Below are 26105 nucleotides of genomic sequence, written 5' to 3'. Positions count from 1 at the left end.
ACTGTGTAAAACATTTATTTTACCTAATTTAAAATGGTCAGTCAGATAGTAATACTACTCCATATAGTATATCTACTTAATTTTATTTATGTTCCTTATTAAATCATGTTACACCACAAACCACATTGCAAATGCCCCCATGCGGCTCAAACTAGTTATGTTGTCCAATTGTATTGGTATGCAATTCATTTCTTTTATAGGTTCTGAGCAGAACATAAAAGGTATCACACAGTCTGAATATGAATGGTTTCAATTGAACTAGTGGTTATTGTGATGGAATCCAATTAACTGCTCACCAAAAAAGCAAGGACTTGTTTCATGTTTCCTGGACAGCAGCATAGAGTAAACAAGAAATCTTTTTTAATCTACAAATGATTAGGAAGTGTCCAAGCTAACTTTTATAAATGTGTTTTCTTGGAACTATTTGGCCAAAACTTAACTCTGGGGTTAAAACAAATGAATGAAAACCCTCCATGACTTGACTGAACCCTGGTGGCCTGAGGAAGCTCCTCTCAACCAAGAACTCTGGTGGGGCTGGAGAATGGAGGAGACAAATCATTGTTACCCATCCTTCAAGTCCAGTTATGTGTGGGGCTGAGTTCTCCTTCTGGACTCTGTGTGATGGTATGAAAATAAGGATGGTTTAGGTTTTTGTTAAGGTTAGCCGATGGCTATTGCATGGTTGATCTTTATTGATTTCACCCCAATCGTGGATAGAGGCACTGTGGTTCCTATTTATGTGCAGGTCTGGAACCCTGTATTGCCTTACTCTGCCAATAAAAAAAGTGCCTGGGTGTTTGTAATCACAAACTTCTGTGCTAGGGGAAGAAACATGTTTGTTTGATACCTGTCTCTGCTGCTTCTTGGTAGCTATGAATTGATCACAAATTAAGAGGGTAAAGGACCTGACAAATTTGAGAATATGCAGGCCTGGCCTACACTACGGAGTGGGGTAGGGCTCCCGTGGAGAGGGGTGGACTTAAGTCACTTATTACGCTGACAGAAGTCCTCCCTCCATGAGAGGTGTAAGACTTAAATCACCATAGTTAGGTCGTTGCAGTTCCATGAAGACATTCCATTGCTCACGTTGACTGTTTGCCTTTGAGAAATCATCCTGCAGTGCCACTTGCCAGTAGTTAAATTGGAGCAAGCGCTCCTGGTGAAGATATGCCCTGCTGAAACACACAGAGCATGGTGTGGACATGTAAAACTGATTCAGTTACTGAGTTCGCTGTATGTCAACATAATTTAGGCCAAATTATTTTCATAGGGTAAACTTGCCCATATGGAGTGAGCTGTTTGTTGCATCCTCAGACCTCTTCCTTGAGATCTCTCTGAAGGGCTGTCTTTCAGTATTAGTGCTAGGTGGCTCTTTGGGTGTGCTGCTGTCCATTCTTGAGGTTTCCATAATGTTGCTCATAAACACTCACAGGGGATTTTAGAGCATTCTCTCCTTTTTCCTGTAGTCTTCCTGCAAGTGAGAATAACAAAATCTGCAACTTATTTTTTTTCTACAGCCTGAATACTTCTCTGGAATCTTAGACCATGCCTGCATTAGAGAAACCAGTTGGTAGCATAACAAAAAAAAATAGTTGTAGGAACAATTTAGTACTACCATGCTGAAATTGGTGCCTTTTCTTCCACATTAGGGCTGCATGACACCAGCTGTCCCGGAGTTGTCCCTGTATTTGGCAAACTCCTCTGTCCCCTTGCCAGGACTCCTTCAGCAAAGTCTCCAGTAATCTAGTATGCCTCCCACTTTACAGCTCATCAAGTGATGGTTTACTTGTTGGTAAAGAAACAAAAATAGCAGTCCCTGATCATTCTTTCATTTCTGACATATCCTTATCCCAGCTCACTAGTGTCCCCATTCCCCTTCCTGCATTTTGGCTGTTTAGTAAGTTTGTTTCCCACCTCCACCCAGAAATCACTAATTTTTTTAAAAAGGTACAAAATGTGAATCATGTGTAACATAAAGATGTTAATATGTCCCATGACTGGCTGGTTAATTAAAAGAACTTCCTTCCTCTTAAGACATGTGAGTTTGTCCTTGCCTAGTTTTCATTTCCCATCTTGTCTCTGTAATTCAAGCTACACACATATTTCAAACTTAACCTCATCCTTTATTTCATCAGGTCTTACTATTACAGTTTACATAATGGGTTTCTTGAGAAAAAAGGATGAATTTACAGAGAATATTTACAATCCCTTGTGAAACTTAAACTGGGATTTAGGCGTTTCCAAAGTCCAAATGCCCTCAGTGTAAATCAATCTCCACTTCCTGGCATGCCATCATTTCTGCTCCCAACCCAGTCTAAAAATTCTTGCCAAAGCTGTCCAACAACAGCTGTTTGAGCTGTGTTTTTCATCACAGACACCTTTCTTCTTCAAGTGCGTTTAAGGAGTGATAAAGATGAATCTGCATTTATAAGATGCATTAAGGATAATGAAGGGCAGAAGCCATTTATAAAGAGAAATACTGGCTAGCAATTATGGTAGGGAAGGGAAATTAATAGGTGTTGTCTCAAATGCTGGACAGTTAAAAGTTGAAGATATTTTCATGGTCTTAAAATTGTATATTCCATGATGGTGGCTAGTGTGTCCACATGGGATGGGTAGGAGTAGAACAACTTAGTTCCTGCAATTATTTATTGCCATAGAAAAGACGCCACACTTTCACCTGCAGACATTGTGCAGAGCTGAGAATGCGGTGTCAGCAGTGACATGTTGTAACCTGATGGTGTGTTCTTACTGCAGTAAAACACCTGCAGCTGGCTTATGTCAGCTGACTCAGCCTTGAGGGACTCAGCCTGCACAGCTATAAAATTGCAGCACAGACTTTGACTTGGGCTGGAGCCCTAGTGGTGGTGGGGGTCTACCCTGAAATGTTATATCCCCATAGTTTAAGCCCCATGAGCCGGCAGAGGCCGGCTGCAGATGTTTTATTGCAGTATTGCCGTGTTCTTAGAGCAGGAGTGGGGACCTGTGACCCCCAGGCTGCATCCAGCCCGCGAGGCTCAGGATTTTGCCCCTTCCCCCACCACCACAGGCGTGCAGGCTGTTGCTAGTTCTCTAGATGCGTGGGGGTGGGGGGCACCATAGCTGGAGTTCTAGCCAGCACACACCACTGATGAGAGAGAGCAGCCTTACAGGCCCAATCCAAGCAAACCATGGCTAGGTCCAGCCTGCAGGCTCTGCTTGGGAGGTGTGGGGGGTGTATGTGTGCAACAGAGAAGTGCTCCAAGTGGGCACCACCCCACTTTGCTCCCACTGACTGAATGGCCATGCAGCCCTGCTTCTCTCCCGCCCCCACATTGGGAACTGCACCTACTAAGTATCCATGCCCCCATCCCCTTCCCTCTTCCCGCCAGACCCCACCTACCTCCTGCACCTTCCCTCCTGCTCAGACACCTTGCCCCCACCCTGCTCCTTCACCCTTTTTCCAGAGCCCATATCCTCACCCCAGCCTGCTACACCCTCCCTCACTTCCAGACTCTCATAACCCATTCATGCACCTGCTTCCACCCAGACCTCACATCCCCACCCCCATCCGGCTCCCATACCTTTCCCTGTGTTCCCACCCAACCCCACACCCTCACTGTGCCCATTCCTGCACCCTACCTCCAACCCTGACCCTACACCCCAAGCTCACTCCTGCTGCACCCTACCTCCTGCCCAGACCCTGCAGTCCCACCCCAGCCCACTCCTCAGCAACCCACTCCTGTGAACTGAATCCCTCATTTTTGTTCCCACATTGAGCCTAAGGGGACCCCTCAGTATTTACTAGCCCCAGCCCCCCTACACTCTGTGGTGGAACATGGTGGTTATGAGATGAATGTCTCTTATTTGTGCTTCTCAGGCCACATCTGTTACGAGGAGGTTTTGTTTGCTTGTTTCTCACTTTCCTGTAGTCCCTGACTGATTTTTCTGTGGGTCAGTGGCCCCCAGCCCAGAAAAAGTAGCAGGTTTCTGGCTAATGGTTTTAGAATCTAATACAGACTGTTGTGGGCATGTGACTGACTAGTTAAGAAGAAGGGGACAACTAGCCAATACTCATGCTCATTGTTTCCCACACTGTTTACCTGTATTATTTCTGTTGGTTATGCTCTACTGTCCTAAGACTCTCGCCAGTTGAAATGTTTAGAGAAAATGAAATCTCTTGTTAGCTAAGGTCCATTTAAAATTAAGGGATGGGGAAGAAGAAACATCTGTATTGAAGCAGAAAGCTATAGGTGTTTGGATCGGCTGTCTTGACAAGATGCATGGTTTCCAAAAGCATTGAAACTTGTTACTGGCCTGTGGTTGGGGGTGGTGAAGGGGAGAGAATGTGCTTTTCATGAGAAGAAGTTTGGAGCCTTGCATTTGACACCTTATGAAGTCAGACTCTGTGGACTTTTTCTCAGACCCTTCAGGCATACACATGTTTTCAATTGTTTCAGACTTACTTTGAAGAAGGCTATAACATAAATCAGTGCCAGAAACCAAGGAAAGGCTCTTGACTTTTTCCCCTTTGGCATAAATTTGTATGGACTGAAAGCTAATATAATGCAAAGGAAGAAGGGCAGGGTAGGAAGATATTTTTAATCAGGGAGAAGGTAGCATGTTCTGAAGCTTGCACTCATAACTTGAGAGCTGGGAGTTGAAAGATAAAGTGGAAACTGTGTGATTAATTTCTAGCCAAAACCCGGTGGTTTATGAAAAACACAAGGCTTCTCTTTCCCTCCCAAGAAAAGTCACTCCACGTGCACACCCAACCAGAATTAGTTAACGAGACTGGCAGGCAGTGGTCATGGGAAAACTTTGCAGTTCTGCTTACTGACACTCAGGGGATATGTCCTGTAGATGTGGCAGAGAGGGGAAGGAAGGAGGAAATTAGGCTGTGTCTATGATGTCATGAGCTGCTTGGCAAACGCACTTCAAATTCTTATTTGGTGACAGAGCATTATCCCTGAGAAGAAAATTTCTTTCTTGCATTTCAGCCCAAGAAATTTTATTAAAATAGATTTATAAGTAATAATCCAGATGTGTATTTAGGCCTGTGTCTAAAGGACTCGTGGCTTACTGCTATCAGGATAAAAAAGAAATTTTACTTGTAGCCAAATTAGGTAAGCATGTTTCAAGATTTTTAAAATAGCAGTGTGAAAACCTCTCCAGTCAAGGTAAGAAATATGAGATATAATAGAATCTGAGTACAGTAAACCCTCAGTGTAACAGACTAGTGAGAGAGAGGAGTGTCCTTTAAACCCAGATGTCCATTAAATGAGTGGGTTTACTACAACCCACCCCCGCCAGGCTCCACCAGCCCCTCCACCACCTTCCCCCAAAATGCCCTCTGCTCACTGACACAGAACGAGCTGTTGGAGGATGCTGCTGCAGCTGGGGTCCCCGCTGTGCATGGCAGCAAGGTCCTGCGTGTGCAGTTTCAAAAGCCAGGCCACTGATGGTTTTGGTGCCGCACAAAGGTTTTTCCTCACCAAACCTGCTGTGCACAGCACCAAAAGCCGTGCTGTAGATGGGGATCCCACCGTACGCGGCAGGAAGGCTCCTGCTGCAGCTGGCCGCCCCTCTGCTGCCACCTAGAAGATCCGCCTCTGCCTCTGGAGCTGCCATACGCTCTTCCCACCAGTGGTGGGGCGCATATGAGTGCCTGTGCCCACCTATGCACACTACCCTTGATGAGAGGAGCACTGGGGCTCTGGGGGAAGAGGTGGCAGCTCTGGCTCTGCAGCAGTAAGTCCGTGGAGGTGGGGGCAGGCAGGTATTTAGGATTTTATGGGCCCCAGTTAAGCAGATTTCAGGAACAAGGTCTGTTGTTCCCAACGTCTGCTATATCAGGGTCTGTAAAATCGAGGGTTTACCATACAAACTGGAAGAACCATTCCTCCATAGTATTGCACAATTAGCCCCCAAAAGAGGGGGTTTTGTGTCTGCCTTGTCTGATGTTTCCTACAGTTGAAAGTTGCGTACCTCATCAGATGAAACATTAATCTATTCTGTTCTAGTCGATGGTGTTGTAACAGTGGTACAGGGGGTAAAGGTAGTCCAACTAGACTACTGTTGATCTGATGTTGCTACAGGTTGAACCTCTCTAGTCCAGCAGCATACAGACACCAGCAGAATTTTAGTTGGCTGGACGACCACTTAAGTTTCCCTTGGTCCCATAAAGTTTGTTGACAGCCACCAGTCCTGGCCTTCAGTGTTGTGTACTCAGATTTAGCCAAAATTTACCCCTAAATGGCTACGTCTACACTAGCCCCAAACTTCGAAATGGCCATTCAGATGGCCATTTCAAAGTTTACTAATGAAGTGCTGAAATGCATATTCAGCACCTCATTAGCCTGCGGGCGGCTGCGGCGCTTCGAAATTGACGTGGTTCGCTGCTGCACTGCTCGCCCCAACGGGGCTCCTTTTCGAAAGGACCCCACCTACTTCAAAGTCCCCTTATTCCCATGAGCAGATGGGAATAAGGAGACTTCGAAGTAGGTGGGGTCCTTTCGAAAAGGAGCCCCATCGGGACGAGACGCACGGCAGAGAGCCACGTCAATTTTGAAGCACCGCGGCTGCCCGTATGCTAATGAGGCGCTGAATATGCATTTCAGTGCTTCATTAGTAAACTTCAAAATGGCCATTTGAATGGCCATTTCGAAGTTTGGGACTAGTGTAGACACGGCCCATGTCTTCTAAAAGCCCAGTAAGTAGTGGAAGTGGTGGTAATGGTGCTAGGCAGTATTGACTGCCCGTGGTCTGGCAGATTTTCTCGTCCTGAGGGTTCTGGACTAGAGAGGTTCAACCCGTATTTGAAATTAAAGTTGAAGGTGTCTAAGGAAGCTGTGGTGCAGCTAAGGAACTTCAGTATGTTTATGTACAGTAAAATCTGTCTTAACCAGCATTCTATCATTCGAAGTCTCAAATAACCAGTATTTTAACCAAAAGTAAATTTTATTTACGTTTTCCATCAGTACAGTACAGTGAAAGTAAATACAAATAGATACAGTAAATACAGTACATTGCAAAATACTACTGTTGTTGGTAAGTAAAGTACTCTGCTTACATTTTTGTTTCTTAATAGCTAATCCTGCTAGGTATACCTTTCTGTTATCCAGAATATTTGACTATCTGGCAATCCCCTGGTTCCAGGGCTGCCAGGTATGAAAAAAGAGTTACTGTACTTTCAGTTTATATCAAACAAGGTGAAACAGTAGAGCATAATTAATTTGGATCAATATTATTTTAATGAAGCTCTTAGAAAAAAAAATAGTGAGACATGCAGTTTTGCCAGCATCAGTTCACATGCATTTCTGCATGAGCCTGAGGTCTTTTATTTATTTATCTATTTAGTGATGGAAGGAGAGAGTTAAACATCTTGAATATAACTATTTTGGAGTCTGTATCGTAAAAGATCCAAGCACCAATCTGTGATGATTATTGTGCTTAATATATGTGAAATGTCCCCATAAAAAAGTAACCCTCACATTCAAAGACTTCATACTAAGTGTTTGATGATTGGAGAACCTGGAAGGAGGTGGAAAGCCCTTGCAAAAGAGTGAACTGCCTTTTCTCAGGTAGTTTTTGTCTCCTACTCCCAATTGCAGTTCCTCTTCGGTTCCACCATGTCACAAGTCTCCATATTTAACATGTCTTTACTTTCCTGCCACCCCCAGCTATCGAATACCTGCACATAGTGTTCTGGGTGATGGCTACCTTGGACTCCGCAGAGAAGGAGGAGGCTGATGAGAATCCCCCTGGCTCATGACTCCCCCATCTTTTGCTTTCACAGCCATTATTAATTAGAATGATTGTCTAAGGTGGGATAAGAAGGTCTTCACTCCCCTAAAATACTCCACATGACGGTGGCAAAGTAAAATCCCTTCCTCTCTTGTTTGTGCTGTTCATGCACAACGTCCAGGAATAAATAAAGCTCAAAAGATCAGCTGTGGTGGCTAGTACACCTTTATGGGCTTTATTTGTGAGTTTCTATTTACTGCAATAAGATTTGCAGGTCATCACCTGATCCTGATTTCTAGGGGAGAAGAGGGAGTTTGCTTTGCTGTCTTGTATAGAGTGATGAATCTTCTTTTTGTCTTCAGTTTTCTCAAAATCACCTGGGAAGGAAGCCACTCCCAAAGGCAAGCTGCTTTACCAATGTCATTCACAGGTCTTGAAATCATTCCAGACAGTGAATCTGAAGTAAGGGAGAGATGGAGGGGTGTAGTATAACTTCAAAGCTGCCAATTTTTCTTTAAATCTAAGGTGTTTTAGTATCACACTCTTAAGTATAAAAAATGGAAGGCATAGCCATATTGTAGATGTCAGAGACAAAAGTTATCTTGCTGGAAATCCTAAATAATTCTTTGTGGATGTTTAAAAAAGAAAACTGAAGTGCATCGCCCATCTGTCCTTTGTTTTCTCTCTGTCCACAGCTGTCAGGTGGCTGTGAATTGACTGTGGTCATCCACGACTTCACAGCATGTAACAGCAACGAGCTGACAATCCGCCGTGGTCAGACAGTGGAGGTTCTAGAGAGGCCGCATGACAAGCCTGACTGGTGTCTGGTACGAACCACAGATCGGTCCCCTGCTGCAGAAGGGCTAGTTCCCTGTGGGTCGCTTTGCATTGCCCACTCTAGAAGCAGCATGGAGATGGAGGGTATTTTTAACCACAAAGGTAAGAGAGAGTGTGTTTTACGTTCCACTTGTAGAGTCATTGCAGCTTTTTTTTGTTTTGTTTGTTTGTTTGTTTTGTTTGAAAAACACTGTTATAAGGTAAATTTTTAAGGGCTTCATTCTGTGCCTTTGGATTTTTATCTGTCCTTGGTTAAGAACATCTGGCTATAGAAGCCTATGGGTAGAACTTGTTGAGGACCCCGACTGTGCAGCTCAGCATGTTGTATGTGACATGGTGAAGCAATGGAAGATTTAGAAGCCATTAAGACAAGTTGTGTCCTATGAAATAAACTGAGTTGGATGTTGTGCTGGAAAAAAACGTGACACTGTGCTAAGCCAGTGCCTCAGAAATTTACATTAAAATATTTTAAGAGGAGAACAGTCTTGCTCTGCCTGGGGGAAAAAAAGTTCAGCTTCTAAAAAAATCTGTAGCGAAAATTCAGTTAGCTATGTTTGTGTCAAGTTTTACTTTCTCAGCATTTTAAGATTTGTACTATGAGAGTTGCTGGATTCAGGTTTATTTCTTTATCTAATTGTTCAGCTTTTTAAGTAGCCCATAAAAAGCCTAATCATTAGACTTCAGCATCAGTCCTTTTTAAATAATTTCGTGCATAGTTGTTTGGAAGAATCTTTAGCTGTATCTAGACGTGCAAGAAACTTCAGAACCTCCAGCCCTCTTTCGAAAGACTGGGAGGAGCATCTACACGTGTAACCTGGTGTTTTGAAAGAAAATGGAAGGAACGTGGTGCAGACATCGAAATCCAAATCCTGATCCTGTATCAGGAAGAGCGTCCCCTTTAGAAAAACTGTTTTGAAAGAGTGTACATGTAGATGCTCCATGGCCCACTCTTTCAAAAGAGGAGCCTGTCATGGAGCTGGCCAGCTGGAGCATGGGGCCACTTTAGCCGGCAGCAGCGGGGCTCTATAATCCCTGCATTTGGTCACCATTGAAGGAACACGGATGCAGGAACCCTGTGGCAGGAAGCTGTGTGTGTGCTCGGAGCATGCTCAGCATGCGCTACCCCAGCATGCCCTCAGCACAGCCTCAGGGCATCTGTGCTGAGCCATGGCCAGCAGCCAGCCCCCACAGGAGCCCGAGGGCTCCCAGGGGCCCGGGATGAGAAAAATAAAGGGCCCATCCTGGATGGAGCGGGAGCTGAGGGACCTCCTCGGTTTATGGAAGGAGGAGAAGGTCCTGAGGGAAATTGGTGTGAAGCAGCGAAATGCTTCTGCATTCACCCGCCTGGCCCAGGGCCTCCTGGCAAGGGGCCACCTGGAGTACACTGCAGACCAGGTCTGCAGCAAAGTAAAAGAACTGCGGCAGGGCTATGCCTGGGCCCATGATTAGGTCGGCCACTCCCAGGCAGCTCTGGCAACGTGCCCCTACTACATGGAGCTATAGGGCATCCTGGAGCCCCAGGACAGCTCCCCACCCCCAGCAGTCCTGGATGCCTCCATGAATGACCTGCAGCCGGAAGCAGAGGAGCAGCCTGGACCAGTGATTCAGGAGGCTGATGTCACTATGGAGTGGTCCAGCGAGGAGGGTGACCTGACAATCTACACACCCTCCCGCTCATCCAGCCAGGCAACTAGGAGCTGGGCATCCCTGGATGTTGCTGAGGAACCCTCAGGTACATAAACAGCAGGGCACGCACTCTGGTCCATGGGTTGGAGGCGATGCACCAGCCAGCGTCACACAGGACCAGTGGTCCTGGGCTGGACACTTCCCAGCCTGTGTGGCACATGGCACCACCGTTGGCCCGTTGGTGATGGCTAGCACTGGCTCCCAGTGGATAGCACCATGAGTTGTGCATGGGGTGCAGCAGATAGTTGGGTCTGGACAGCACCTGGGGACCACTCCACATGGGCTGGGAACCCTTACCCTCCCAAGATACCCCCGGCCCCCATGCCAGCAGATGGGATGCCAGCCCTGGGAGGGGAGAGGGTGCCCTGAGGGGGAGGTATGCTGCCCCACGGTCACGCCCACCCTCAGGCCATAATACAGTACCAACACACTGTCCTTCTCTCCATACAACTGCACCAGCCGAGGGCCTGCTTGGCTGGAGGCAGCTGGGCAGCACTCAGCTCATGTGGGGTGGAGGGAGGGGCCCTTTAAGGGAGTGTCTGTCTGCAGCCCTGGAAGGGCTTGTCAGCCAGGGGACACTGTCCGCAGCATTTTCTGCCCCCTTCTTTCGAAAGAGTGCCTGGAGCCATGTGGACGCTCGCTTTCGAAAGCCGTGCTTTCAAATGCCATCTTTTGATTTCTGTCCCGTTGTAGGAGTGCTTACATGTAGACACAGCTTTTATATTTAAGGACAGGATTTGGTTTTCCAAATGAACAGATGGGAGATTGGCTGTATCTTTTTATTAATTTCATTGGGGGTCCCAAAAAGCAAAAAAAGGTAATTTCTTATTGCTGTATTCTTGGGTGTGGTGTTTAATGCTACAGTCCTGTAATATCATTCTAAGAATGAATAACAATAACTTGACTTCTTGATTGGTGGTGATTGATAAAATTCAGCTGACACACAGCTTGTGCTGAGAAGCAAATAGGTATATTGGAAAAGGCTGTTTACTCATTTAAAAGAGGCTTTTGAGCCTCTGGATGTAGAATAAAAAATGAAATTAGTCTAAGTGCTTCATCACAGATGTGGTATAAAAATGTAGGAGTTTCTTCATGGATCATACTGGCTACGTCTACACGTGAAACCTACATCGAAATAGATTATTTCGATGTAGCAACATCGAAATAGTCTATTTCGATGAGTAACGTCTACACGTCCTCCAGGGCTGGCAAGGTCTATGTTCAACTTCGACGTTGTGCGGCACCACATCGAAATAGGCGCTGCGAGGGAACGTCTACACGCCAAAGTAGCACACATCGAAATAAGGGTGCCAGGCACAGCTGCACACAAGGTCACAGGGCGGACTCAACAGCAAGCCGCTCCCTTAAAGGGCCCCTCCCAGACACAGTTGCACTAAACAACACAAGATCCACAGAGCCGACAACTGGTTGCAGACCCTGTGCCTGCAGCATGGATCCCCAGCTGCCGCAGCAGCAGCCAGAAGCCCTAGGCTAAGGGCTGCTGCCCACAGTGACCATAGAGCCCCGCAGGGGCTGGAGAGAGAGCATCTCTCAACCCCTCAGCTGATGGCCACCATGGCGGACCCCGCTATTTTGAAGTTGCGGGACGCGCAACGAGTACACGGTCCCTACTTCGACGTTGAACATCGAAGTAGGGCGCTATTCCCATCCCCTCATGGGGTTAGCGACTTTCGACGTCTCGCCGCCTAACGTCGAAGTTAACTTCAAAATAGCGCCCGGCGCGTGTAGCCATGACGGGCGCTATTTCGAAGTTAGTGCCGCTACTTCGAAGTAGCGTGCATGTGTAGACACGGCTACTGTATTATAAGCAGTAGAGTTGTTAAGAAGTCAGTTGCTGAAAAAATGCTTGGAAGGGTTACTATGCTGTTGAAAAGCACTTTATTTTTTCCACTTCATCTATTTTCCATCCAGCTCTTTCTTTGCTCTTCCTCTTTTGTTCAGCTTGTGCAACAATATGTTTGGCTATAAGAAGAAAGTTTAGTGTTGTGTATTTGGATTTGTAGTGCATGCAGCAGCACCTTTGTGTATGCAAGGCTATGTAACAGAGAAGGATGAAGATTTTGTCTCTAGGTTGATACTTCAAGTTTCTTGTCCTGTGGAATTCTGAGTAAGAAAGCCTGGCAGTTCTGTGTGTGTGTGTGTGTGTATTTTGGTGTCCTTAAGGCATTTACCAGGTGTGAAATCATAACATGTCACTGCTCACAGAGGGAACCTTTGGAACAAGAGAAATCATATTACAGTAGAACAAAACCCCCGTGTAAGTCAAATTTCCTGGGACATGTGCGGGAGCTGGGGACCGGGCGGCAGCCTGACTTCCGTCTCCCCTCCGCTGGGTGGAGTCAGGAAACTGACCAGCACATCGCTGACCAGTTTCCTGGCTCTTGCCACTCTGGGAGTTAGGTGTGGCTGCCCACCCAGCTGAGAGACACCACACCAGGCAGACAACTGTAGCAGCACAGCTTCTCCCAGCTGGTGAAAGCCAGGGAGGAGCCATGCTTCCATGGCTGCCCACCTGGCTTCCCCCAGATGGGGGAGCTGGGTAGGCAGATGGCCGCAGAGCAGCTTTGAATTGCACATAACTCGCATTAACGCAAGTTAAGCGCAACTCAAACTCGCACATTTTGGGGATTTACTGTATATAGGGCAGTCTGTATTGAACAAAAGGAGAGTTCCATAATAGAGAGCATTGAATTATGGGTAGGCTGACCATCAGTCCCGGTCTCGGCAGAACAGTCCTGTATTTGGGACACCAGGATGGTGTCCCATTTTATTTTGTCAAAGGGGATAATTGCCCCATATTTTCAGGCGGTCGCCACCGCCTGCTTCCCCTAGCTGGGGGAGCCGGGAGCCAGATCTGGCCTCGACTGCCCCACCTCCCAGCTTACCCTGGCTCCCCCATCGCAGTTGCCCCCCAGCTTCCCCTGTCTGGGAGAATCAGGGTCTGGACCTGCACCATGGCTGCCCCTACCCCCAGCTTCCCTCCGCTGGGGGAGCCGGGAGCTGGGCGGGCAGCACGGTGGCCCCCCAGCTAGAGGAAGCTGGGAGCTTCACTGGGAGTGTGACAGCCCCCACAGGGGAGCCACCTTCCAACTCCTAGATACAGTGACCATCCGTCCCGTTTTGGCCAGGACAGTGTCATTCCCCTTGTCCCCATATTTGGGCGGGGAAGATATGGTCACCCTAATTATGGAGAGTATTGAACCCATTATAAGCAGACTGATGAGGGATTCTGTGTGAAACGCACAAAACTACATTTTTGTTTCATAAAGGAGATTACTCATCATGACAAAGGCTGTGCTGGTACGTATTCTCCAATTTGAAGTTTTCCATTTAATTTCTCCTTCCTTCTTGATGTTTTCAGACAATTCTGCAATTTATCCAGGTAATTTTGAATTACAATTCTGTCTCTAAAGTTCTTGCATCCTTTCCCAGTTTGGTGTCACATGCAAATTTTATAAGCATACTTCATTATCCAGGCAATTAAATGAAAATATTAAATAGTACCAGACCCAGTACAGACTTCTGTAGGACCCACCATATTGGATCTCACCAAACATGAATAACTATTCTTAGAGTAAGCTCTTCCAACTAGTTTTGCACCCACTTTTAGCAATTTCCCTAGTTTGCTTATGTGCCTGTCATGTGGGATTGTCAAAAGCCTTAATACAGTTAAGATATATCACATTCCTTGTTTATTCTCCATCCGTTAGATGAGGAGCCATGTGAAAGGGGAAGAAAAGTAAGTTGATTTGACATTATTCATTATTGACAAATCCATGCTAGTTATTCCTTATAATCCTATCAATGCTCTGGATGCTCACAAACTGGTGTTTTAATAATTTGTTACATTATCTTTCCAGGTATTAAAAGTTAGGTTTATTACTCCCCTGGTCATCTTTCTTCTCCTTTTTAAATTTAGGTGCAATATTTGCCCTCATCCTCTGTGGTCTCACCTCTTCTAAAAGATGTTCTCTCACAGTTCGAGATTAGCATCAGCTAATTCCTTACGTGATCTAGGATGGATTTCCTCAGGCCAGGCTGATGTGAATTCATTTAATTTAACTCAGTATTCCTTAAACCTGTTGTTTCCTTATTCTGACTTGTGCGCCACACCCCCACCTGCCCTTGTTAATATTGTGTTAAAAGCCGAGGCATATAATTTTGCTCTGTCTTCACTAAAAGTATGCATGATATACCTTAACCCTGTTGTTCTTGATAAGTTTTCCTTCCCAACTAAGTAGAAGACCTTCACCTAACTTTGTCTTTAATGGCCCTAGCTGGGTGGAACTTATTTTGTACCTTAACATTTCTATTTTGACCATAGTTACTTCTTTTTTCTTGTGTATTACTCCTTAGGAATTTGTCAATGTTTTCACATTTGGTGGGATTCCTTTTTCTTTTCAGGTTACTAAAGAGCTCTTGATGGAGCCATGTCACCTTTACTATTCTTCCATATATATTTTGTTTTGGCATAGTTTGCTGTCTCTTTGAAAACCTGCTAGTTCTCCTGAACTGATTTTTCCCTTCTGTTTTCTTCCCATGGTATCTTACCTACCAGTTCTCTGAGTTTGCTGAAGTCTGCTTTTGCAAGTCCTTTGTCCATATTCTGCTTCTCTCTTGTCTTTTCCATAAAATAATGAAATCTGTGACTTCATGATTACTTTTACCCAAGTAATCTTCCACCTTCAGACTGGTAACCAGTTCCTCTCTGTCAATCAGTATCAAGTCTAAATTGGCCCTCTGATTGCTTCCTCCACCTTCAAAAACAAAAAAATTGTTTTCAGTACATTATAGGAGCTTATTGAGCATTTCATGTTCTGCCGTATGTACTTTTCCAACAAATGTCTGGGTAGCTAGTCCTCAGTTACTATTTTGGATACTTCTGCTATTGATTCTAGAAATTCATCATCTACCTCCTCCTTCTGATTTGGCGGACCCCTCTCAGGAAAAAATAAAAGCCCTGGTTTATTCCCTTTTTGTCCTCATCCTGAGACTTACAAGTGGTCTGTCTTCATCTCCTTCTGCATCTTGGAACTTGTGTGCACATTCTTGATGTATCAGGCAACACTTCCTCCCTTTTTATCTTAGATGGCCTTTGTGTGACCCTGTTGTAATTTTCCATTTCTCCCCAATTTCCAGACTTCTGTTAGTCACTTTTTTAGGCTTATCTCTGGGGTTTTGTGACCTGCCCCCTTTGAAGCTAGTTTAACATTTTCTCTATAAGTTTGGTGAGGCTGGCCTGGAGAATTGGATTATTTCCTTGGCTTTTGCCATAGAGTGCCTATGTGTTATTGGGCAAGTCATTTAAATCTTACTTTTCACAGGTGGTCAGTTGCTTACTAATTACGTGTTCCTAATTTTCTGGGTGGCTGATGTAAGACTATGGCCTCTGAAGTTCTTTAAGTCGCAGCTGCAACTGAAGCCAATCTGGGCAGTAATTTGAATATATTGAAGTGTTTTAAAGTGCTGAATATTCTGAAAAATCAGGTCCTAGGTAGCTCACATTCAGCCCCCAAAATTAGGTGATACTTCTGCCTTACTATCTGTGTGCTGCAGTTTTCCATCTGAAAAATGAGAATACCAGCTTCACAGGAATATTTGGAAGTGTACTGATTATACAGTCATGAGTAGCATAGAAAAGCCTTTGATATTAAGAATTTTTTCAGAGGAAAGTTTAATTAGCTGGCAGTAAATAAGTCATGAGGCCACACACTGAAGAAGGATAAATAAAGACATTGAACAGTTGCTTATTTATTGACCACCATCCATCCTCGGCCCTGAATGAGGCAGGAGTTGTGGAAAAAATAGAGTGGATCATAGATCTTATCATAATGCATATACATAAGGCACTGACTTTAAATATTATATGTACTATAACACATTAGCACGGCACGAATGGGTAGATGCTGATACAGATATGCTCCATCTCAGGGGTGTCCTCTTTTTTGAAGGGTGAAATATGGTAATCTTAAATTCATCTTTTACATACACATATCCAGCTTGCCTTGCAGTACAACCCAGCTGATCAGTCTTAAGGAGCTCCTGTGGTATGTCATAGCATTTTAAACTCAACAGTATTACCACATTTTTTTAACTGAAGAATTTGTGCTCTGGCTAAATAGAGGTGGCTTTGATTTCAGGTAGCCTCCGAAATGTCCTGCTTTGAGCTTTCCCATTTATTTGCAGTTTAAGATACAGCCTTAAAATCATCAGAAATTTGCTATCAGCATGCTTGCTCATGCACTGTCTCTCTCTCTCATGCTGTCTCTGGCCTTGGAAAGAGCAGTCACAGTAATTTATAACTAGAGATGTTGAAAACATTATCAATCTGTCAAAACAAAAAGCAGTCAAGTAACACTTTAAAGACTAGCCATGGTCTGAAGAAGTGGGTCTGTCCCACGAAAGCTCACCTAATAAACTATTTTGCTAGTCTTTAAAGTGCTGCTTGACTGCTTTTTGTTTTGATAGTGTATAGACTAGCACGGCTTCCTCTCTGTTACTATTATCAATCTGTGTAATTCTGATATGAGCGAGCCAGGGAAACCAAAGTGTGTGAAATAAACCTAGCTACTCCTGATAACCAAGGCACTTTAAATCTTCTGGCCCTTGGGCTGTAAATCAGTTTGTTGTATGCTCTTATACAGTACACTGAATATGGGATAGCAACGCTAAAGTCTTTGTATAAAAGACTTCATCAAAGTAGTAAAACAACTTCAGGGTTAACATGTCAGTTTGGTGCATCTGCACCTTTATTCCCCCTTGACAATGTGGTGAGGGTATTCACTCTAGCTCCTGAGCCATCACCTATTCACCTCTCCCTCCTTCGTTACTGGAGTATTTCTGACTGAACAGGTCACTGCTTATACTGTGTTCTCCCTAGCAAAGTCAGGCAGCCAAAGCTGGCCTGCTGTACTTTTCTGCTATACCAGAAGGTTATACAGTTCAATTGCCACAGTTAAACTACCACACAACTCTTTCTAAGCCAGCATGTTTATTCTTAAGGTGAAAAGCGTTACGGAGAAAATATTAAAGCAATGCAAGAATCTACATGCATGTCAATAGCCTTTCCAGAGATCACTTCAGCTCACACAAGTTTTTTCCTGAGATCACAAAGCTCAGAACAAGAAGCCTAATTAATGAGTCAGTTATTCCTTTCTACAATTTGCCTTTGAACTGTCCTCCTGTAATAGATGATCACCAGGATAAAGACCTCTTCCTAAGGATGAAGCTTCAAAAGCTGAGTCTTTACTCTTGGAGTTTGCAATACCCTCTCCCAAGTAAATCCTCAGAATTCCACTTCACGTGTATTGTCCCACAAGATCATTTGTGATTCTTACACTCATCAGTATAGTCTTTTTAATCTCATAGTACATTCCAGAGATTGCACTGATCCTGTCTTCTTAAAGAAGTTTCACACAATCTCAAATTGGTACTTAAATATTTTCATTTTAATACAATCCACTCCTAAATTACATCAACTTCATTCCCTGCAGTGTGTCTGGAATATTGCAAGAAATTGCTATAATTGTTGCATAGCTGTGGTGGTATTATAGTTTATTGTGTTTCTGAAAGCCAAAATTTCTCATCTGTCCAAGATTATTATGGACAGGTGACTGGGAACACATCAAATGTTAGTTCAAGCCACGTAAGAGCCAAATACGAACCAGGAGGTTTTTTTTGTTTTGTTTTCAGTTATAAAAAGCCCGCTTTCTTTTTTGCTGAACTATGAGACAAGTGCCTTTGCCAAAACATAATTTAAAAAAAAATCTTGGAATTCTAAGGCAAACTAAAAATAAATAGGCACCCTATAGACTAACAGATATTTTGGACCATAAGCTTTCATGGAAAAGACCCGTCAGATGACAAAGTGGGTCTTTGCCCACAAAAGCTTATGCTCCAAAATATCTGTTAGCCTGTAAGGTGCCACAGGTGGTCTTGTTGCTTTTGAAGATACAGACTAACTCAGCTACCCCTCTGATACTAGAAATAAATAAGAATTTAATTAGAACCTATTCTGTATGAAGAGTAAAATATACTGAATGTGAGGGAAAGTACCAGGAAATACTGCAGTTAAGCATAAAAAACTCAAGAGGTATCCATGTCTTCCTATCAGTGGTTAAAATCTGCAACTACTGTGCTTGTAGAAACTCTCTCTCAGTTTGGCCTTTGGTATTGCTGCTCCCCTTTATGACTGCGACCTGGTGTGAACCTTTAAATCTGGGGGGTGGAGGGGTTAGGTACCAAAAGCACTAAATGCGAGAACTGGTTCTGTCATTCCCCGCACACCATTCCTCAAAATTTCCAAAGAATACAAAATTACACAAGATAACTAAGTCTAGAGCTGATTGCTAAGAATTACAAGTGGGTGTCATGGCTACAAAATGGCAGGTGCAGTGTGGTAAGTGCCAAGTAAGGCACATAAATCCCAGCTATACATTGAAAATGAGGGAGTTGAAATTAACTGTGTCAACTCATCAGGCCAAGGCTGGACAGAATTTATGGGATTCACTTCAACACAAAGCCGATTAGGGACAAAAGAGCTTTATTAAGCTTATCTACTCCAAGTTACTGCAAATTATTCACAAGATACGCATTAATAAGCCAAGCACAAAAGCAATGTGTAGATCTGGACAAGAGGCTATTTGACCTGCTTTTATCCCTTCTGCCACAGGGTATTCCCGACCCAAAGTGCCTCACATCAGGGCTGCGGTGGACGTTGCTCCAGCTGGCAGAAAAGATTCAGGGCGCTCCTGAGGCTGAGTCCTTGGTCGAAACTCGGCTAGGGGCAGGACCTTACAGTGATTTTATCCCATAGCTGTTTACTGGGTGTGTGCTTGCTGGCTCAGCACCACTTTTTAATGTTTTCACAGGGCTGAAGCCAAGGTTGCCCTGCTTACTGGTTCCTCCTCAGGTTCCCACATCTAAATGCAGGTGTCAGAGATGATATGGCTATCTGGTGTTTGTGTTTGCGGGGTACAAAGCTGTAACAGGCTGTAACACAGGGAGGAGAACTTGGTTGTGCCACAGCAATGGAAGTTCCCACTCTTGCTCTCTGGGGCCTGCTGGCTGCTCTTTAAGGCCTTTAGTGTGTAGAAAGGTCTGTTGGCGTGTTACGTGACAGCTGTTACCACACAATAAAGGAACCTTGAGTCATTGTGGGTAGTTCTCTGGACACAATCTGCTCAATGATTAGTGGGAGTCAGAAAGCTGACAATGTTAGGACCCATTCAGCTTAAGAGTAGTAAATAATAAAAATTAAAAAATCAAAACTGGAGAAAGTGAATATGGAAGTATTTACTCTTTCGTAAAAGCTAGCGGTCACCGGATAAAATTAATGGGCAGCATGTTTAAAGTGACTGAAAGGAAGTACATGTTGGTCAGGGATGCGACTTCACACTCTGCATGTCACTAAACTTCTGCCTGCAAGAAACTGGGATTGTGCAACAGAATGCATAACTCAAAATGGACATTTTCCATTTATTCCCTCTGCAACATCTGGCACTGGTTGTGGTCAGAAGACAGGATATATAGTCAGGTGGACCGTTGGCCTGAGTCAGTACAGTGGTTGTTATATTCATCTTCATGCATCTGACAAAGTGGGTCTTTGCCCACAAAAGTTTATGCTCCAAAATATCTGTTAGTCTGTAAGGTGCCACAGGACTTCTTGTTGTTTAACCCTATTGTGAGGTGTTAGCCCATGGAAATATGTCAGTTTAAACATGCAGGATCAGCACACTGAGCAGCATCTTTGGCAGTTTCCCACCATCAGTAATTCTCTTACCTTGTTTAGTCTCCCCCAGTTTTGGAGAACAAAAGAAAAGATCCTTGGTGACTCCCTTATGGGCACAAAAGGAGCCTCATGACAGTTTGCTGTTTAACCAGGCAAGGGGACAGAATTAAGACGTCAGCACAAGGACAAGGGAATTGACTCAATAGGGAACACAAAAGAGTGGATGAAGAAAGTGAAATAAATTGGAGCTATGAAGTATAATAGTTTTGGAAGTAAGAAAAGTAGAATTGGGAAAAACAAGATGGAATAAGGAAAGGAAGAGACTGAGGTCAGTCTCCAAAAAGTCAATCTCTATGATAGGTAATGAGATTCCGATGATGGAGAGGAAGAAAACAATTCATTATTAATACAGGAAAAGGAAATGGGAAAGCAACAGAAGGAACAAACTTGACCACTGACATGCAATATAATTCAGAGTAAATAACTATAGCTCATTAAACAGAAAAAATGAAACCAAAACCAAAGAGAATCAGATGAAGCACAATTATAAAATTAAATCCTCTGAGAAAGAGGATCATGCAATAAGTCATAAATTGAAGATAATCACCAATATTAGTCATGGAAAATTTAGTTGGATGTTTCTAAAGAAACGTGTTGTTTTAAAGAAAGACTGGAACTGAAAAGTCTACATAGAGTGCCCATGAAAGAAAAGCGAAACAAGAAAAGGGAGAATAGCAAATGGATTTGGTAATTGTGTGAATTTGTAAAAATACACATTTTATGTAAATATAGTTCTTCTTCGAGTGTCCCCGTGGGTGCTCCAAAATAGGTGTCGGGCTCGCCCGGCGCCGCAGATCGGATCTTCCAAGCAGTTTCTGCCGGACCGCGCATGCGCCGGCGCGCACCGCTCCCTTGCGCGCTTCTGGCCACGTGTGCGATCCGGTCCCCGCCAGTTCCTCTTAACCGCCGTCGGCTGCAGACGGAATCCGAACTAGGCTAAGGCCAAGTTAGCGTATTCAATGGTTTTAACTGTTTTTTCTTTAAAGTTTTCAAGTTCTTAGGCTACTGCAAGTTAGCCTGTTGTTATTTTTCAAAAAAAAAAAAACAAAAAAACAACAAGCGGGACGGCATTCAGTCCAGTCCCAGGAACAAGCGGAACACCGGAGGCCAGGAGCCTAGGGCCATCAGCCCTCCTGCCGTGGCAGGCCATCGGAGAAGGGGAAAAACAGCACAGAGAAGGTGCTAAGTACCCGTTAACAACTGAAAAACTCACCAGCAATGTCCTCTTCAGGATTTAAGAAATGTGAGTCCTGCCGAGAGGCAATGCCAGCGTCTGATGGGCACAGTCTATGCATAAGGTGCCTGGGGGAGTCCCATGTCACACAGAAATGCTCCTTCTGTGCAAAATTAACAGCCAGAGCAAGGAAGGACAGGGAGATGCGGCTTAAAATGCTGCTGTTCGACAAGGCCCTCCAGCCAGACGTGCCAGAGCGGCCGCAGCAGGAGGGACCCTCCGGGGCCCATAAAAGGAAAGCCGCCTCCCTCACCCCATCAGCGCAAAAACGGAGGAAAGCCTCCCCAGCCCGATCCCTGCCGGCAGCAACAGCGAGCGGGACGGGAGGATCGCGCAGCCCCCAGCCGCAGCAACAGCTGATCGGCGGCGGCACGGAGAGCCACGTGGAAGCGGCTCAGCCTCCGATAATCAAACAGCCGCCCCGCACCAGAGGCAGGGCAGCGGCTAAACAAGTGCCGGTACCGGCGACACCGCAAGCAGCGGCACCAACCCCCGGGGAACCGGCGGTGCAGAGCGCGCAGGCACGCAGCCTGCAGGCACCGGAGGACACCGCCCGTGCGGCACCGCCCATGAGTGTGCCAAGCACGGCGCGGACGGGGCAGAGATCCCCTACACGCCAGGGGGCGGACTTACCTCCTCAAGGGAGGGGAAAGGCTGCACACAAAACGAGGCACCGCAGCCCCTTTCCAGACAGGGCTGCGGAGTTGCTTTCTTTCAGCCCTCCGCTTATGCTGCAGACTCCAACCAGAAGGCAGGGGTCCCCCCTAGCCTACCCGGAGCCCCCGTCTCCATTTTTACAACCAGCCTCGCCCTGGCTGGGACCACCTTCACCCTTCCTGGGGTTTGAGCCGCTGGAATACTATCCAAAATCGCTCTCTCCAGTGTCCCAGGTCTCTCGACGATCTCGCTCCCCCAGACACAGGGGGTATGCACCAAGGGAGTGGTCCAGGTCACCTTCCCAAGAACAGTGCCTATACTGCCATGGTTGCACCTATCACGCGGGGCATAGACACCACCGGCAATCTACCAGGGAAAGATCCCCACAGACGATCTCGTATCCCCGAGGGCAATCGCGAACGGGGACAGAGACTCAAGTATCTCAGGGGGGACTGGTTATGGAACCCCGAGATTTTCCCTCGCAAGCCTCTAGCGAGAGGGTGTACCATCACCAACAGGAACCGGAAGGGTCCAGAGAGGCGTACCCCAGTGGTTCCTCGCTCTCCTCCCCGGACGAGGCTACGGCCCCGGGGGATGTCCATCCTCCGGACGATCTCAAACAGTTTCAAGAGCTGTTTAAGAGGGTGGCCTTCACGCAAGGCATCCAGACAGCACAGGTGCAAGAGAAACACCATAAGCTCCTCAAAAATCTGAGACCTCCGGCCTCCTCCAAAATAGCAATACCGCTTGATGAAGCAATCTTGGAGTCCGCCACTATGATATGGCAGACCCCTGCAACTATTCCGCCTGTCCACAAGAGAGCGGATAAGAAATACTTCGTGCCAGCGAAGGGCATGGAGTTCCTGTTCAGCCACCCACAACCAAATTCCTTGGTGGTGGAGTCGTCACAACAAAGATCAAAGACATCTCAATTCAGGACAGGGGGAACAGACAAAGATGCCAAGAAGCTAGAGCTGTTCAGCAGAAAGGTCTACTCCTCCTCCACTCTACTGTTGCGAATGGCAAATTACACAGCGCATTTAGCGAACCATAATTTCGACAACTACACTAGGTTAACCTCCCTCATGGAGTCGCTTCCAGAGGACAAGAAACCGGTGCTCAAGGCCATCATGCAAGAAGGCTACGCGGCCTCGAGGACAGGAGTTCAGATCGCCCTGGATGTTGCGGACACAGCAGCACGTTCCACAGCTACGGCAGTGGTGATGCGAAGGGAGTCCTGGCTCCAGACTTTGGGTATACCGAGGGATCTGCAGGCAAAGATAGTCGATCTTCCCTTCGACTCGCAGAATCTGTTTGCTGAATCAACTGACTCGGTCCTACATTCCAGTAAAGATTCAAGAGCCACACTTAGGACCCTGGGGATTTACACCCCTCCATACAGAAAGAAAAAGTACTACCCTCAACAAAGACGGTACCAGTACCAGCAACAGCGTCCCCAGTACCACAGGGGTTACGAGCAAGGGCGACATCAACAGCACCAGCAGTACAGAACTCCCAGGCGACGTTCACAACAGAGCCGTGCGTCCTCGGGGCAGGGCCAAAGGCCACAAGTTTGACACACAGATCCAGGGCTGCGCCATCACTACCATCGCACAAGGTCATCCGAAGCGGCTATTCCACCATCGCCTCCGACCATTCTACGACCAGTGGCAAAGGATCACCACAGACAAATGGGTGCTGGAGATCATAGCCACGGGGTACGCCATCCACTTCCAGTTGCTCCCACCACCACGACCTCCACCCAGGCCCCACCTCCAGGAGGCCTCCCATGTAGCGAGGCTCAAGCAGGAGGTAGACCATCTCATGCTCATAGGGGCAGTGGAAAGAGTGCCGGAGCAACTGCAAGGAAAAGGGCTCTACTCGAGGTACTTCCTCACGGAGAAAAAGACAGGAGGCTGGAGGCCCATCTTAGATCTTCGAGGCCTCAACCGGTACCTGCGCAAGCAATGCTTTCGGATGATCACAATCGCCTCCATCCTTACGGCACTGGACGATGGAGATTGGTTCGCAGCCCTCGATTTACAAGACGCGTATTTTCACATAACTATCCATCCGGCTCACCGGCGATTCCTCCGGTTCATGGTAGGCAACGAACACTTCCAATACAAGGTCCTACCGTTTGGCCTCTCCTCGGCCCCCAGAGTCTTCACCAAGACCTTGGCAGTGGTGTCAGCCTACCTGCACAGACAGGGGGTATTTATATTCCCGTATCTGGACGACTGCCTACTCAAAGGGGCCTCGAAGGAGGAGGTACTACACATGATACGCGTCACAGCAGGCACGTTTTCTTCGCTCGGCCTGGTTATCAATCTGGCAAAATCAAAGATAGACCCCACACAGGACATAGAGTTCGTAGGGGCACGCATAAATTCTATTACAGCGAGAGTATATCTACCAGAGACTCGCTTTCGGGCCATCAGCTCCCTCGTGCAGGTCATCACCTTCAGCCCTACGGTGCCGGTCCTGACGTGCTTACAGCTGCTGGGCCACATGGCAGCGGCGACGTTCGTAGTACAGAACGCCAGGTTACACATGCACAGCATGCAGCACTGGCTGGCGAGCGTATACAAACTGGCAGCACGCACCGTTCACAGGGTGGTGTCGCCCACAGAAAGGTGCGCAGATCCCTGCAATGGTGGGTAAACCCCAAGAACTTGCTAACAGGGGTACCCTTCCACCAACCACAAATATCGGTTTTTCTTACTACAGATGCCTCCCTCATAGGGTGGGGAGCACACATGGGCGAAGAGGTGACTCAAGGGCTGTGGTCCTCCACGGAGCAGTCACTGCACATAAATATACTGGAGCTCAGAGCAGTGTTCAACGCCTGCAGACACTTTCGAGACCATATACAAGGCAAAGTCGTCGGGATCAGTACAGACAATACCTCCACCATGTTTTATATAAACCGGCAAGGAGGAGCTCGGTCCCATGCCTTATGTGCGGAAGCAGTCCGGTTATGGAACTGGTGCATCGCCAACAATATAATCTTGAAAGCCTCGTACTTACCAGGCACTCACAATGTGAAAGCAGACCAGCTGAGCAGGCGTTTTGCACTCACGCACGAGTGGCAGATCCATCCCGATCTGCTACGACCGATTTTCCACGCATGGGGTTTTCCCCAGATAGACCTGTTTGCCACTCAACACAACAAGAAGTGCCCACGATTCTGCTCCAGGGCAGGACTGGGATGGGGGTCCCTGGGGGACGCGTTCGCGATCTCGTGGAGGGGCCCCCTGCTTTACGTTTTTCCTCCCACAGTGCTGATCCACAAAGTCTTGCAGAAAGCCAGGAGGGAAGGAGCCCGAATGATCCTGATAGTCCCAACGTGGGATCGACAGCAATGGTTCCCCCTACTCCTGCGCATGTCGGACCGTCCAGCGATGCCTCTTCCGGTGGCGCCGGATCTGCTCACGCAAGCCCAGGGGTCCATAGTGCATCTGCACCCCCAAGGCCTGCGACTACAAGCGTGGTTAATCCATGGCTCAGCTCCCTAGAGAGCGCATGCACAGAGGAAGTGCAGCAAGTCCTAGAAAGTAGCAGGAGGACTTCCACCAGGAAGACCTACAAGCAGAAATGGACTCGCTTCACGGCTTGGTGTGCTACCAAACAGCTGGCCCCCCTTTCGGTGCCTATACCTGTAATATTAGAGTATTTACTGGACCTCAAGAGAGGAGGACTCTCACTATCCTCGTTAAAGGTCCACCTTGCCGCCATTTCGGCGTTCAGACACGAGGAGGAAGGGCACACGGTGTTCGCCCATCCCATGGTTACCAGGTTCCTCAAAGGGTTGGTAAACCTATACACCCCTCGGAAACCGCTTCCACCTTCGTGGAACTTGGACCTGGTGCTTAACGCGCTAACGGGACCACCGTTCGAGCCCTTGGCCACGGTTTCCCTCCGCCTCCTTACGATAAAGACGACCTTTCTTCTCGCAATTACGTCAGCTCACAGGGTGAGCGAGCTTGCGGCAGTTATGCCAACGCCACCCTGCAGTGTTTTTTCCAAGGAGGCGGTAACCATACGGCTGCATCCAGCCTTTGTTCCCAAGGTTTCTTCTGAGTTTCACATTAACGAACCTATTGTTTTACCCTCGTTTTATCCAAAGCCTCATAACTCTAACAAAGAGGCGCG

The 26105-nt window shown here is 46.5% G+C and overlaps 1 protein-coding gene across 2 annotated transcripts in view; it reads left to right on the top strand.

Annotated features, from left to right (window-relative positions):
- The window catches only part of TRIO (trio Rho guanine nucleotide exchange factor), a 527884-nt gene that overhangs the window by 398575 nt on the left and 103204 nt on the right, over positions 1-26105 (top strand). For both annotated transcript variants that reach the window (XM_074987837.1, XM_074987838.1), the window contains exon 34: positions 8421-8664. In XM_074987837.1, the coding sequence (XP_074843938.1) occupies positions 8421-8664 (244 nt within the window). The remainder of the gene's footprint in view (positions 1-8420; positions 8665-26105) is intronic.

This window comes from Carettochelys insculpta, chromosome 2 (assembly GCF_033958435.1).
Source record: "Carettochelys insculpta isolate YL-2023 chromosome 2, ASM3395843v1, whole genome shotgun sequence".
In the NCBI taxonomy this organism is placed as follows: domain Eukaryota; kingdom Metazoa; phylum Chordata; order Testudines; family Carettochelyidae; genus Carettochelys; species Carettochelys insculpta.
Note: the sequence above shows the minus strand (reverse complement) of the source record. Positions and strands in the feature narration are given on the sequence as shown.